Source organism: Patella vulgata, chromosome 2 (genome assembly GCF_932274485.2).
Source record: "Patella vulgata chromosome 2, xgPatVulg1.2, whole genome shotgun sequence".
NCBI classification, from domain to species: Eukaryota; Metazoa; Mollusca; class Gastropoda; family Patellidae; genus Patella; species Patella vulgata.
In genome coordinates this window covers 14462796-14479188 of record NC_065880.2, presented here as the reverse complement: position 1 = coordinate 14479188, position 16393 = coordinate 14462796, and the positions used below count along the sequence as shown (strand labels likewise).

General features: G+C 32.1%; 1 protein-coding gene across 1 annotated transcript; it reads right to left on the bottom strand.

Annotated features, from left to right (window-relative positions):
• Positions 1-58: 58 nt before the first annotated feature.
• On the bottom strand, positions 59-16290 carry LOC130010844 (cadherin-99C-like). The gene is made up of 9 exons (XM_056098942.1): positions 16184-16290; positions 11608-11709; positions 9365-9448; positions 7752-7957; positions 5690-5776; positions 4642-4734; positions 3861-3968; positions 1005-1133; positions 59-286 (listed from the first exon to the last, which is right to left on the bottom strand). Exons 2-9 carry the CDS (start codon positions 11681-11683, stop codon positions 59-61), a joined length of 1011 nt encoding a protein of 336 aa, XP_055954917.1. The 5' UTR covers positions 11684-11709; positions 16184-16290.
• Positions 16291-16393: the final 103 nt, after the last annotated feature.

Genomic DNA, 16393 nt, shown 5'->3' with positions numbered 1-16393 from the left:
GTAACCGCAAGGTTTAGATTCCATTACACTATCATTCTAAGATGTCAACGCCAGCACATTATTTGCAGCATTTCACATCTTGTAATATAAATAAACTGGATATCACTAAACAATATAAAGAACTTACAGTTGATAATGATGTATAATCTGCTCTATATTCAGGATTGAAACAGATACCACCATCTTTAATACAAGAATCATACTCAAACACTGGTGGTAAATCATCACCATCTTCTATTCTTACAGCTAATGTAGTGTAGGTAACTCTAGGTGGTAAACCACGATCCTGTTAAATAATTGCAACATATCAAATACCAGTTTAATCAAATCAATAATTAAGGATAGAAATTAATTGTTTTTTAATCATAGATAATTTCCTGAAAACCTAAAACATCTCTGGATTTTATAACTTGAAAATGGATATCAATAGGGTAACTAGTTACTAAATATGGCCTTGTAGGAACTTATGGTTCAGATATTTAATTGTACTAGAGATTTTATTTTACCAGAGGTGATTACAAACCCATGGGTAAGTTTTTAAAAAGCCATAATGAATGGAATTGTCACTGTTGGAAGTTTGGACTAGAAATAAGCATCAATTGTGTCTGCACCGTCTATGAGAATTGGCAATCGTTTGATTGACAGACTATAACTCCACCTACATATTCTCGATTATCAAGTAACATGCTCAATGGCTATGGTAGCTTCCCTTGGCAAGCCTTTCATCACCACTTTCGGGTCCACCATTTATTGATTTAATTTTAAATGGATGACTGTTTAAATCCAAACTGTATCCAAGCCATCCGTGGGTCTACAGAGTTGATTTTGGGCTTGTCGTGTAAATAAAGGTCTTATTAATAATTTCTATAACATCTGAAGCCTAAATAAAGTCTTACAATCGGCTGATTTAGCTCTTGCATAACGTATGTTTAAGTAGTTTATTCGTATGGGACGAAAATACTTTATTTGTTACAATGGATAAGATTGCAATAGCGTAAACTTACTGTAGCTGAAATATTCATGTTGTAAACTGTCCTGCTCTGAGCATTTAAAACCTCAAAATCAAGAACATTTTTTACACGGACATTACCAAGAGAAGAAATTTCAAATTCAAACTTAGTGCTGCCATCAAACTAAAATAAAAGAAAAATAAATAAGTTAATTCTTGCAAGTGAGAGTAAGTAGAACCCTTTTATTTTGTTTTTCAATTTTCAGGAATGTGCGCAAAGACGCAAAATATAGAACAATCTTATGTCAGACCTTGTTTGGCAGAAATAAAGCTGAAGTGTCTCTTTATTTTCCTTTCAGTCAAATTTGCAATCCAATCCCCAATGCTGTACTATATGAATTTAAAATACAGATGTGACGTCATCCTTTGATGTTGGAGTACGATTATTATTTTTTAACCTTTTTTTTTCATTTTTTGAATACTTCCGGTATGAAGATTATTGTCGGAATAGTTTTAATAACCAGTTTGGGCAATTAAATAGCGACAGGGCTCTGTAATGATATATTACATTATCTGATCAGATAAAATGGCCCTGAGAAATCCTATGTTCAAAGGTGCCAAAAATGTCAAAATATCGAAAATTAAATTTCAATAACTCAATACATATTATACATCGTTAGAATCGTAATTAGGTCAGCTATCCGAATCTGTAATCTTTTTGTAAAAATTTGTTTAAATAATAAAGTAATAGAGCATTTTGCAAAATTTCACGATTTTTCGACTTTTTTCGATTTTCAGTCCCTTTTTTATCGTATTCCAGACATTTCAAAGTCTTATTGGATGGCATAATTCACAAGACTATCGAATGGACTCTCGATAGAGAAAGTTAAAAAAAACGTTGCGGTTAAGATTTCGATATACAGGCGTCCAAAAACGCTCCAAATCAGAAAATACTTGATTTTCAGCTTGTCATATTTTGCTGCTTGGTCATAGTATCCGTATAAATTGGGCATCATACGACAGTCCATTCCTCGGGCCACTCAACGAAAGCTTAATTCGTTTAATCCATTGATATTGGACGGAGAAATCACGTTTTTCCCCAAAACACCCATTTTTGGCGTTTTTTTCAAAATATCTATCATTATTTCGACTACTTCCGGTTTCCGGATCGTTTTTAAAATTGCTTTATGCAGCGGTCTGACTATATAGCTTTATGTTCCAGGAATTTCAGAACTATCGATTTATCCTTTCCAAAAAATATAAGGGTTGGGAAATGGGCAGAAAATTCGAAAAAAATCGTAAAATAAAGGGCGATAACTCGGAATGAAACTTACATTTCTGGTATCGGATGGTCTTCAGGTATCCAAAAATGTAGGTCAAATTTGAATATTTTGAAAAATAGAAAAAATTGTCTCTTAAACAAAATTTTTCATTTTTCGAACGCTAGAAGTCAGCGACGAAGTTTCGAAATCTCGAAATTTTCAACTGCTATCGTCCGAGAAAAGACTCAGGGTTTCTGAAAATGTCATTTGTATGAAAATAGGTACAGAATTGACGAAGCTACGGCCGTTTTTTAATTTTTATGCACCGCACGAAATTCGGCCACTTCCGGTCTGCGCAGAAGTTTCAAAATTGTTTTAAGGAGTAGCCACCACCTAGTTTCCCAATAGAAAATTTGGTTCCAGATCGATATCTGTTTCCGATCATGGAGAAATAGGCTCCCGCGGAAAAAAAAAATAATAATAATAATTTTAGTAAAAACAATAGTCTTTCAGACAGTCTGAAAGCCTAATAATTGATTTATATTATAGCACCAACAATTCAACTCAGTTAGTGCTCTCGAGCACTTTACATAAGTACAACGAATATAAAATTACAACAATTACAACACATTAATCCATAAAAAAGACATGAACAAAAAACGGAGAACATTATTTAGTACACATGGTAAAAGTCTGACACAAACACACACTAGGGAACAGGTATCATTCGGATTTGATGAAAAAAGGAAAGAAACTGAGCTTACCATCTATAATCTAATACACATATTCAGTTAATAGATTGCCATCCAGAAAGTGTTAAATGCCATCAAGATTCATTAAAAACTGCCCAGTTTGTGCTACCGTTTAGATTGACATCAGTTGTCTAGTTTATGAAACTAAATGGTCATAAACTGGATGACCAATATCAAAACTAAACTAAATGGACATAAACTAGATGACCGATGTCAAAAACTAAATGGTGTTTCTTAAACTAAACGGTAGCACAAACTGGGCATTAATTGATGAATCTTGATGGTATTTAATACTTTCATCAAATCTGAATGATACCCAGTCCCTAGTGACAGCTAGAACCGTATTCAATCAGCTGTATATTTGATTAAAATGTTCGGTTTTGAGATACTTTTTAAAACCTTTAATAGAATTTGCGCTTTTGGTTTCATTTGATATTGAATTCCATAACTTCGGAGCACTGACGGCAAAAGATCTATCACCGGTGTTCCTTTTTGAAAAAGGCTTAATTAAGAGGTTGTCTGATTATGATCGAAGGGTTCTGCAAGGTTTATTGGTGTTGAGAAGGTCTCTAAGGTATTGAGGTGAAGAATCGTCATTTAGAGCAGAATATGTAATAGACAGTATTTTAAAATTGATACGCTGAAATGAAACATGCCAACAACAGTTGTCGCATATTTGTTCTTTTATCAGTAATGGGAACATTTACAAGACACTAAAAACTGATCAACAGTAACAAACAAAGAAGTAATGAACAGAAATAATAAAGATTTCCTTCCTGTATATAACTTTCGACTCTAGAAGGGCTAAAAAAAATTTCAAACTATAAAGGATCATAAGGCAGCATATATGTAAAACTCAATAAATGAACATAATTTTTAAACACTAAAATAACTTACATCGGTTCCATCACCGGGTACTATACCATAATCAATTTCTTCATTTTCACCTGCATCTTTATCAAGAGCATTGATGCGTTGTGTAACTGTAGTTCCAACTGGTGTCAACTGTAATATAAACAAATATAACTTATAAATACTCTTCGCATAGATATTTTCAACTGAACTGGATCTGGATCAGTAGAAGGACGGATATTGTAATTCACTAATTGTGAAGGAATTTGTGTTTAAAATATATTTATTAGATGTGAGGCGGCACAAGATAGAGTGGTAAGCCAGGGGGGAGGGGGTGGGCGGAGGCTCGAGTGGCAATTGGAGGTAAATGATCTTTCATCAGAAAGATAGTATAGAGATACTTAAAGATACATTATGGGAGATTCGATAACGATTTGGCAGTTCTCACTATAATAGTTAAAAACTAGATAATGTAAAGGCAATTTACTGAAAATTTCATTCAAATTGATCCACTATGAAATTTCCGTCTAGCCTTGATCATCATTACTAAAGTCAGTACGATAAACAGCATAGTCTTGATTATCCATTTAATTGTTAAATCGTTATGCAGTAAATCGGCTCCTAATCCACTAAAGGTCGCAGGCTAGCAATGCCATCTAGAGTTGATTATGGTCTGGATAGGTTAATTAATGTCTAATTAATAATTTAGATAACATTTCAGGCCTAAAGAAAGACCTGCCCAATAGACATATTTTAGCTCTTGCATAATGTATGTTTAAAGTTTAACCACTGGTATGCCATTGAATAAGAATGTAACACCACTTACCTCACTAACATTAACAGCATAAGATGAAGGCAAAAATTCTGGAACGTTGTCATTGATATCTACTATATTTATTCTCAATGGGATATAATTTGTCTAAAATGAAAGGAAAAAAGATCATACCATCCCCAATAATATTTGTTGTTGTCAGACATAGAAACATCTGCCCACAGCATGTATGTTGCCTGAGTAGTCAATAAAGGTCAATTAAGAGCAAAAATTTACACTGCAAAATATAAATACTGCATTAAAAAGAATGTACAACATAACCAATGGCAATAACTCTTAGACTTTATTATCAGAAATTATTGTAATTGCGTTTCATCGCAATAATCAAAGCACAGGACATAAATTTTAAGTTGATAAGGTGGGTTTTTTTTTCGATGTTAAAACATTCATAAGATTCTCCAAAATGAACAAGGGCTATAACTCTAGAAGTGATTCAGGCGAAAATGCTGAAAATAAATCTTAGAATGTTCACATAAACTTGACCAAATTTGTTACTAATCCTAAGCAGGCCTGGATAGAGGAATCTGAAATAATATCACACACTACTGAACAAGTACCCACTCCCTGACATTTTGAAGTTTGTGCTGCATGTATTAAAAATATCAATAAACACTGATACTGGAGGGCAGCTTTTGGATTGTACCTCAAGTTTACTACATAAGACTAGGAGCAAAGCATGACGTCATTGCAGCCATCTTGGAATTCAGACATCATATCAAAAATCAAAGTCTGTCAATCGTGGCACAATTGTCCAAGGAAGAAACATGACGTCATTGCAGCCATCTTGGAATTCAGACATCATATCAAAAATCAAAGTCTGTCAATCGCTGCACAATTGTCCAAGGAAGAAGCATGCCAGATTTCATGTCTATGTTGACTGTAACAACAATAACAAGATGAATACCAGTAGGTATTGGGGACCAGCCAGTCCCTGGTCCAAAAAATCTAACATCTAGGAACCAAGTGTACATTGGAAAATTGATTGTGTACATAATAAATAGTTACATTAACTGATTAAATGTAATGCAGAAAAACTACTTACCGCTTGAGCAGAACCTGTATCTGTTGGTGTACATTCCAGTGTATACTCCAGAATTGTGGTATCATCACTTGCCGAAACAGTGGCACCCTGTGAAGTTTACATACAGTAAAAAGTTTATATAATATAAAGGTAAATGTAAAAGTGATGCTTAATTATTTTTTAATCAACGCATAATGATGGAGCTGATTTAATGCAGATTTAATGCAGCATAGTTATCATAACCATTTGACATTTCCGATACAATCTTTTCTATTTTAATTTTCGGGCCATTTCGATGAAAAAAGGTGAAAAAAGGTGTGAAATTAAGTTATATACAACCCTGTCAAACTTTTCATATTTGTAAAATTTTCTTGTAACTTTTATAAACTTTTAGCCTTAATCCATAGGAAGAAAATGTATGTCAAAATTAGTTTGTAATATGAGCAGTTGCCTAGAAATAGGCAATTTTGCATTAGTCACTTTTTACGTTATTTTATCTGTAAAAGAGTCAATTATTATTGTTGTTTTTTTTATAAAACTGACACCATTTGATGTAAAATGGAAATATGTGCCATATCAAATTGATTACAATTTTAAATTGACACTGAAGAGATGCCATTTTGTCAAAAACTGTATTTTTAACCTTTAATATCAATATTTTTTCAACTGAGTATTATTTGCTACGTTTTGATCATTTTAACTTTTAGTTTAAAGGGCCAATCCGGATAATCTTTTGGAGAATAAAACTGCTTAATTTTGTGTTAAAATCCCTTAGAATCCTCTACCTTAAGACCGAGCAAAAAACTCAATATAAGTTATACGTTTTCAAACAACTTAAACCCGTCAGTCTTCATCTGGAAATGGAGACCTGTGTCCCAAGCTGTATTATGCTGTGTCTGGATAAAACCAGACTTTTATTTTATAAAAAATAATGTGTATGTGAAATTTACCTTTCGTTATCAAGTAAAGCACATGGGTCATTCATTGTATAGACGTCTAAAGGAATGGGAATCGATTATCTGGTCAACCAACGAAAAAATTGACCCGAAATCTTACAAGGGTTACATGTCCGAATAAGAAGTTTTGACGTTCAAGTCCAAACGACTCAATATTTTGAGCTGAAATTTTGAGACAAGGTAAATACACCATTCCTCTATATTTTGGCGTTAAAATTTCATACATACTCAGGCTTTTATTTTTCAAACCGGGATAGTCCCTTTAAATCAACTGATAAATAAAAAGAATATGATCATATACATATCACGAAATTATTCCTAACTTGTTAAGTTGCAGAGAAAAAGACGATTTTCTACAAGTCACTTTTCAAGGTTTTTGGTCCATAAAAATGTCAGTTTTTATTTGATTTTCTAATTTGTTCAGTTGCAGGGAAATAGACAATTTTCTACAAGTCACTTTTCAGGCTTTTTGGTCCATAAAAGTGTCAATTATTATTCGATTTTCATAAACTTTTCACCATATGAAGCCTAATGCCATTTATGATTACATAAAATTAATTTAATATTTTCATTATCACCGGAAGTAACGTCATTTTGGCAAAAACTGTACTTTTAGCCTCCAAAACAAATGTTTTTTTTGAAGTAAGTGATACTGATTATTAATATAAAATTCTGATATTTAATTCCAATGGACAAATAGTATAAATCAGTACCGTCATACAGATATCAAAAAGGTGTTTCAAACGTCTAATCAATTTTGTTAGGATAATTTTTTAAGATTTTTAGAATTTTTATTGGGCTTTAATAAAGGTTAAGTATGTTCAATTTTTAATCAATTTTTTTGTCATCCAAAGTGGTTATTTCTGTTATCTAATTTAAATATTTTTTTTGATAACGAAAGTCATGTCACTGTGTCGAGTCTTCATTTGCTGCTGTTTATTTTATGACATATGTAACAGATGTATAAATGGAACTGTTATTTGGCCTACATTTTGTAAGATATGTGCAATGCTCATCTGAAAATCTGTTTAACGGTTCCATTGGTACGGTAAGTAACGTCAGTTAAAGGGTAGCATGGCATTGCAGTTCTAGTTTCTATTGTTATTATGATTATACAATTAACTTACATCCCTGTCTATAGGTGTTAAAGGTCTGATGAAAAATCCTGTTCGAGTTCCTCCTCCTGCTACAGCAGCATTGGTGAGATGTTCAACCACAAACTCTGAAGGATCTATTTTGGCTGGTTCACGGCCTGCTTTTTGTGTTAATGTCAACACAACACTGCTTTGAGGATCTATCAACCCCAGAAATCCACGATATTTTGTTATGTCAGCTGCAAAAGGATATAAAAGGTTGTTAACAACGAAACATAATCCCACCAGCAGCCATGTTGTCTATGCAGTTATGAGCTTATATGAACAACTCATAAAATTTTCCAAAAGATCAGATCATAATTAAAATTCCGATGATAGCCTTCCTTTTAAATGGCTGAATAGGCAACAGATGTAAATTTCACATTGATTGTTTAAAAAACAAGATTTTGTAATATAACTATTATGTATTTCACTGAACATAACTCTTACAATAATTAGAAATTACAATAAAAGACTTTATAGGGCGTATAGCTCTATTTTTTTTTAACCTAAAAGCACATGTTAACCTAATATGAATGTATGTAAAGTGATTTATATTCAATTTTTGAAAAAAATATTGTAATTTCTAATCAAGTATGTAATGCTTGGTTCCAACTACCACGATTCGCGCTACGGTTGAAATCGTGGTTTTAATCATGGAGTAATCGTGGTTATCATATATTTAGGTCAGTCGTGACAATCATGTTGATCATTATATCCAAACGTATTTTCACGTACCAGATCGTGGACTTAATAGGAACAATCCCATCGTAACACATCGCACGACAGTAGGAACCTATATATAGCATCAGGTAAAATATGTAAACAGTTCAAATTGAACAGCAGTCGTTTAAGCCTGCTTAGTGCATTCTATACGTTTTTTAAATTATTATTTTGTCATTTGTGAATCAGCCTTTACTAATTACTTCCACATTGTGTTGTTGGCTGTATATTTATTTGTTCATTACAAAATGGCACCCGAAACCATACCGTACACGACTACTGTACTGATTATAAACGTTGATTGTGTCTTAAATATTGGATATTAGGATCCTATAGTTTCACAGCAAGATAACGACATCAATAAAGGTTGAAATTGATCAATATTGAATTCTAATTCGTGTTTTTAATTTCGAATATTATGGAAAATATTGAGTTAGAGACTTAGCTCCTTTAAAATTGAATATAAATCAATTTATGTACATTTATATTACATTAATATTTTCCTATAGACCCATTTTTGTCTATTTTAATGTCTCAAAGCTTAGAGCTATACATGTACACCCTTTAACTTTATTTGGTCCAATGTCAAACATAAAACCGACCATTATCACATACACCTTTCCTTTATTTTGTTAGGAATTAATATAAACCTTAACATTATATTATATAAGGAAAACAAAAGTTGATAAAAAATGTTTTCCTCTTTCTGAATATCCAAGCATTTCAAAGAGGAGATTTATCTGCAAACTAGAGAATTGAATAAACTATGAACAATAATTTACTTTTGTGAATGATGAACATGTTCAGCGCCTTAAAAACTGTTCTTTAGTATTAACACACTTTATAAATGACGATATTATTATTATTATTAATTGCATACTTACTATCAAAGGCTGTATCTGCTTCCTCGATTGATATACGAATAGTTCCGCCAGCAAATGATGGTTCCGTAGTTAATAGGTCGCATACTGGAATAAGGTATTGCAATTTATATAATATATACATGCATGGACATTAATTCTAGAGATTACACAATTATTCAAGGAAAGGTTCTCTTAATTAAACCCAGGATGTCTATCAGTCATGTAAAAATTAGAAATAATCACCAAGATTCACACAATTACTATTAATTTTAAAACCATGTCCAAATTATTCTAAAGGCTTACACATAAAATTCTGCTTCGTAATAATAAAACAAAATAATAAAACTCTTTACAAGAACACAGTCAAAGTTGAAAAAAACATGGATCACAATTCTACATTTTTACCATATTAGGTGTTGGATTACCACTGATTATTCTTGTATCACATTATGCTACATATATATATCACATTATGCTATATATATATATCACATTGTGCTATATATCACATTGTGCTATGTTTCACATTATGCTGTACTGAATATCAGATATTGATGATATCATTCTCTTACCATTGAAAGCAACTTAACTGCAGGTGTGCAAATCTAAGTTTTATATTATAATTTGTAAACACATGTCTGATTAGCGTATATAGTGTACAACATGCACACCTTAATTCTTAAAATGAAAGTCAAGCCAAAAAATGAGAGTCAGAGAATCAAATGTATTTTAAAATAAGTTAAAACAGTCATAGAAGCCCATTTCAATATAGTGTTAATTTAACATCATGCAAATTCCATTTCAAACATAAAGGTTAATGAATTAACCATAGTATGCAACCTTTTATGTACATGCAGCCCAATATTTCAAAGTTTAAAAACTAACAGTAAAACAGTTACCACATGCAATAAAAAACATTCCATTGAGTTTTTGTCCATGGCCATTACGTACGTTTAGTAATCATTCATGATGTAAAATATAAAGTAAGGCATTCTGTAGGAGGTGAAATATTTTAAAAAGAGAGAGATTTTTTGTCTGGGGGGGAAAACCTTTTGCACCACAATTTATTTCATCAGAACCGTCTGGACAATCTCTCTCTCCGTCACAAATACAGGATCGTAACACACATGTATCATCGTAACACTGGAAATAGTCAGCTGTACATGTCAGGTGATGTGAATTAGAGTAACTGTAGTTGGACATTGTAGAAGGGGCGGCCTGGTACCATTCATTGTAATTCCCAACATAATCTGTATTTTTAGAATTTCATTATGTTGCAATCAAACAAAATCAACAAAATCAAACTAAACACATGCAGTTTTGTGCATGTCATTCATCATGTTCAAACATCATTATACAAGATGCAATATAAATATTTATTTTATACTTAATCTTATTAATTGGCCGTCAACCTGTAAAAAAATATAATTTATCCCACACGTCTAACTATTACTGAAATGAAATGAAATGAAATAAAATGGGGTTTAACGTCTTACTGTTTTGCTCCGAACTGGGCTAATGAAGACAGGCATACGCCATACAGTGTGCTATGAGGGTAATTTTGCCCGGACAGCAGCACTACGGCCTACTATTATATCAAATTCCAACTGTCAAGGGATCTTTTACGTGCACGGCAATGTGTACACGGGACCTCGGTTTTTCATCTCATCCGAATGACTAGACAGCTGTCCTTGTCAGGCCCTCCGTCCTGCATCACTGACAAGGGGGACCAATGCCGGGAAATCCGGATGAATAACTATACAGCAATAATCATAAAGTTAACAATAAGTTTCATATTTACATCAATTTCAAGTTGATCGAATGATGAATTTTGTCATTAAACTGTTTGCAAGAGCCGCCTGGGATGATAAGGAAAAGTGTATCTAGTTGTTCAGAAGGGATGTTAAATCGAAGTACATCCATGTACACTTTAGTGTGCACATAACATGTTGGAAATAAACATGGAAACGTCGTTGTCCGAGTAAAACTTTCCTACAAGTACCCCACACATCACCATAGATATCAAAATTAAAATATATTAGCCTCAAAATGTGTTGATGACATCAATCTGAATGAACACAGAGAGTGATATCACAGACAATATTATATACCCTTTAATTTTGTCTGTGAAAGTTTTCTAGTCTGATGTTCATAACCATGATATTATCTACTTCAATTACAAGAATGAGAATTTTGACTGATTATATAATGGATGTTTACAAGCATTTTTAATGACATTAAAAGTTTATTATAGTTATACTTACATCCGTCTGATTGTCTTATACTAATAGCTATTACTATTAGCAATAGTAGCGGTCCCATTGGTGGGGACGTACCCATAATGTGCTTTATCTTGTTAAATCTTTCTGTGAAAGAGAAATATAAAAAATTGTAAACTCATATACGTCGTATCACTTTTTGATCGATAAAACTGGAATGAATAGTTTTTGTAACTGCTTATAAAAAATCTTTGGGGAGAACAGACCCAAGTATATCGGTTTTAACATCCACTTGACATCAACTAGGTCATTTCGACACTGTACATATGCTACAATTCTATTTCAATAATTTGCCTCCAAAACTACAGCAAATCTTCTCCAGTATTAACTTAACGATTTAATGCATTCAATATTTGAATACTATTTACTCAAAATATATCAGACAGTCTAAGATATTGTTTCAGGCAAAATAAAACACTATTTATGGATATCAATTACTACAGTTTATTTCATTGCGACATTTCAACAAGATTTCACAAGTCGTTATCAAGCATATATACGAATAGATAAAATAGAATAAGAAAATATGACATTAAAAACAAACATCAGTGCGAACTATCAATATTTTCTCATTCTATTTTATCTATTTGTGTATATGTCATAACAAAACTATATCAAATCACAAAATTATAATACTTAAAACAAATGTAATCTACTAATCATTTCAAAGTAAAAAAAAAATTGAATCATCAATAACAAAGACAAATTTAAAACTAGTTTCCAAGTTTTGTAAGTTACAAGTTCTAACATATATCTAAAATACAGAGGGAAACATTATTATAGTCTCAAAAAATCCCCTCATATTGTCTTACTGAATAATGATTTTTTTAAGTTACAAGTTCTAACATATATCTAAAATACAGAGAGAAAAATTATTATAGTCTCAAAAATCCCCTCATATTGTCTTACTGAATAATGTTATATAAATGTTCAAGAAAAAAAAACTATGAGGTTATTTACGTATTAAATATTAGCCAACACTTGTGACAAAGTTCTACAAAAAATTGTACCCAGAAGGAATTTCATTTCTTATTGCCATTTTTATAAGTCTTTCTAAGGATTGTTGTAAGAAGGGTTGAGAAGACCCAGCCCTGATAGTACATATATTATACCTAGCTTTTGTATGATGCAGTCATGCATTCAAAGAATACAATAGCGGGCTCCCACTAAACTACACAACTTGCTAGACTTGTTCTTACAGTAGTCGGTACACTCCCTGGCCTATTATTATATTTATTATAAAATATCTCATTCACATAGAAATAAGTTTTGAATAGCTCTAAACATATTACATAATTCAATAAATATTATATATTGTATTTAGGGCTGTGTTGAATTTATGACTCAAATATTGAGTTCAAACCTCCCTTAAAGATTAATAATCTAAGATTTAGATAAAGAGCTATTATAGTTAAATAATAGATAATGAAAAATTAATATATTGAAAATAACAGATAATGAAAAATGAATATACTGAAAATTTCAGTGACATTACTTTATTCTGGGCGAAGTTATGAATGTTTGTAGTTTTGGACAAGAAACTGCGTAAATAGTCTCAAGTACCATTGCTACGATAATAAAGAAATATCTCAGCCATCCGATTGTCTAGAGAGTTGATTATGGACTGGTCATGTGATTAAATGTCCAAATAATAACCTGCAATAGGCAGATTTAGCCATTACATAATGCATCTTTAATGACAAACACACTACCTCATCAAATAAAATCATCCTACAGAGTCATAATAAGTTTTTTTTTTGCTTTTTACTGCCATTGACAATTATCCAATTTAGGACAGGAGATTCATGAGAAATATTCATTTATTTTAGAAAGTTTCTTATTTCTACTGGTTTTAAACAATGCAATACAAACAAGTAAAATTAGGGTGTGTTTCATAGTTTCGTTGTGATTTAGACAATTCATCTAGCGAGTTCACGACATCATATTCATATACTGTGGCCTTGGGGATTGAATTTTAAATTTGATGTGAAAGAATGGAGCAGTGGATTCATATTCATCTTTATTAAACACGCCAAGCACAAAATTGTCCAAAACAACCAGGAATGGTCAATCATTAGAGATCCACATCAATTATTTACGATATTGTTTTGGATAAAATTGAACAGAAATTTATTAGAATATATTTTCTAACGTTATCCAGAAATGTCTGCTGTCCATCTCTATATATCAACAAACAGTCAGACATGACACATAAATGTACTATGTGGGCATTTCACGTGGGTTAAACCATTGAAGGGAACAAATGTTGACTTTTGTAGAAGAAAATATTGTGTAAATAGTCAATTTTTTCACACAAAGGCTAAGCAATAGCTTACAGGACTCATCCTACCAGATAAAGTTTCTAGATTTTTTTATATGGTATATGTTATTGGCTCGGAGTGTCAAAAAACAGCAAGATATCATATAATAACCCTTACTGCCAATTAGGTGTGTCCTCTTGAAAATAAACTGAGGCTAATATATACCTAACATCATGCATATCAAGGAGTAAAGAATTTGAAGTATATTATATATATGATATGTTGTTTTAAAATTATCCAGGGTCCTGGACAGTAGTCTTAAGGAACGGTAATGAAATTATAAGTATAGACCATGGTCCAGCTAAGATGGTCTGTTTTTAAAAGGAGATAGAGATATTGTTCATCGTCATTTTCCCATATTTTTTGTTAACAAATAAGGTCACATTAAGCTTCAAATCATTAGTTGAAAATGTTTTAAAACTCATATTTGATTATTGGACAACCTAACAATAACCTCAAAATTTTCTTTGTAAATCATACAAGTAGTACAAATTATGTTTGGCCTTACAACAGGTCAGACAAAGCATTAAAATGGTTTCTATGGATGTCATCCCTAGTGGAATGTGGATATGCATGGGCCACCAGATCAGCTGTATTCTTTTATTGTTCATCTCAAAATCTGCTTAATGTGTTGTGAACATAAAGGGTGGGTCAGTTTTCAGAATTTAATAGTTTTGCCATGGTAACCACTAATACGATAACAAAATTTTTAATATAAAACTTGATAATTCTGATGTTCTAATCATTGCAAAATTAATCATATATTTTCATACATTTTTAAATTACATGTACCCTGAAATTGACCTGCATCAACATGTATAGGAATGGGAGGCAGGAGGCTTGCGAGAAAGTTAAACTAAAATGCAACCAAGCATTTTGTGTGTTCAAACGGTCAGTTTTAGATGCATTGGAATAAATCTGCTGGATTCGGGCTACACTACGAGTTCAACTTCTCTTTCAGGCAACTCTGAGGCTAAATTTTACTTTTAAACTGAAATTAAGACGGTATTCAATACACCGTTCAATTCAGATCTAAGCCACACCTTCCATATCCACCCATCATGCACCTACACATTAAAATTCCATCCAGACAGGAAATATTGTATGGATTCTTCCACTTATTATTTAACTTGCTATCTTATAGTTTTGTAATGGACATTTTTTGATTTGTGATCCAGGTACCATTTAATTATCACAATCAGGCTAGTCCCCCGTTTTTTTTAAAAAAAAAAAACATGGCTTTTCCAAAATATATAAATCGGGGCGGAAAAAAAGTTCCCCTGAATCACAAGTCACCAAATGCACCCGAGATTTAAACAAAATTATGGGGGAGCATGCCCTCCTATCAAACCCCGCCCCATATTACTGACCTTGTTGCAATCACTTCATTCTTGATGAATCGCAAGTCACAGAAAGTACCAAGGAATCAAAATCAATTAGGTGGAGCATGCCCAACTACCTACCCAACCACACCCCACATTACTGACACTGTTGCAATCACTTCATTCTGATGCCCCTCCCATGGATTTTAATGAAAAGTTTAAAATTCCACCGTAAGTGAATGGTTGGCAAGTATATTCTAATAATGGAAAGACAACACCCTATTACATATCATACTTAGTCCTGCTAAAATCAATGAAAGTTAAAACATCAAATAATTCAATTTAAATTTTTTCCTTGAAAAAGATATGATTATAAGTTTTATTTTTCTTTATAATAGAAGCATTATTAGGCCAAAGATTTTCTATATAACGAAATATAGGCCTGCCTTAGCTTTTTGGTATGGCGTGATAATCTTTTTTTTAAAAAAAATATCAATATAAAATTTACAATTTAATTAAGGTGTTCTTAATATCTTGTTAACAATTAACCACTGATTGTAGGTGATTGTATTTTATTTAGTGGATACTTACAATTGGAGTTAATCAGATTTTTACCTATTATGCAAATAATTCTCTAAACAAACCCAAACAGATCAATATTTATTCTATGTTTAAACATGTTTAGTTCAGATTATCAGCATTGCAAACTCTTTAAAACCACCACCGTTGTTCTTCAACTGTAAAAGTCTTACGCCTTTATTTGAGTTACCTGTAAGCCTAAGCGTGTGAACATGCCGAGACACAATTTTTGGGTGGAACAAGAACAATCAATATCTAGGCAGCATGTAGAACTATTTCATATTCTCGCAATTATGGATTTTGTCAACAAAAAATAAATAAAATTACCACCCTACTTACTTTATTTTATAGGTACATGCAAATATTATTCGAAAGGTTCCTGTTTTTAGTCCGTGTTATTGGCGATTCTTGTGATCGCTGTTTCAACACCACACCTTATGAACACCGTTATAACAGTAGTGATATATATATCATAACACAGGGCCGCGCAGCTATTCTATTTTGGTTGCGCTTCAATGGGATTTGATTGTTAAGAAATAGTCGTCAAAC

Coding starts and splice junctions, on each gene's coding strand:
- LOC130010844 (XM_056098942.1), bottom strand. CDS start 11,683: ATGGGTACGTCCCCACCAATGGGACCGCTACTATTGCTAATAGTAATA. Junction 9,449..11,607: donor TATAAGACAATCAGACGGAT/GTAAGTATAACT, acceptor ACCTTATTCCAG/TATGCGACCTATTAACTACG. Junction 7,958..9,364: donor AGCAGATACAGCCTTTGATA/GTAAGTATGCAA, acceptor ATCCTTTTGCAG/CTGACATAACAAAATATCGT.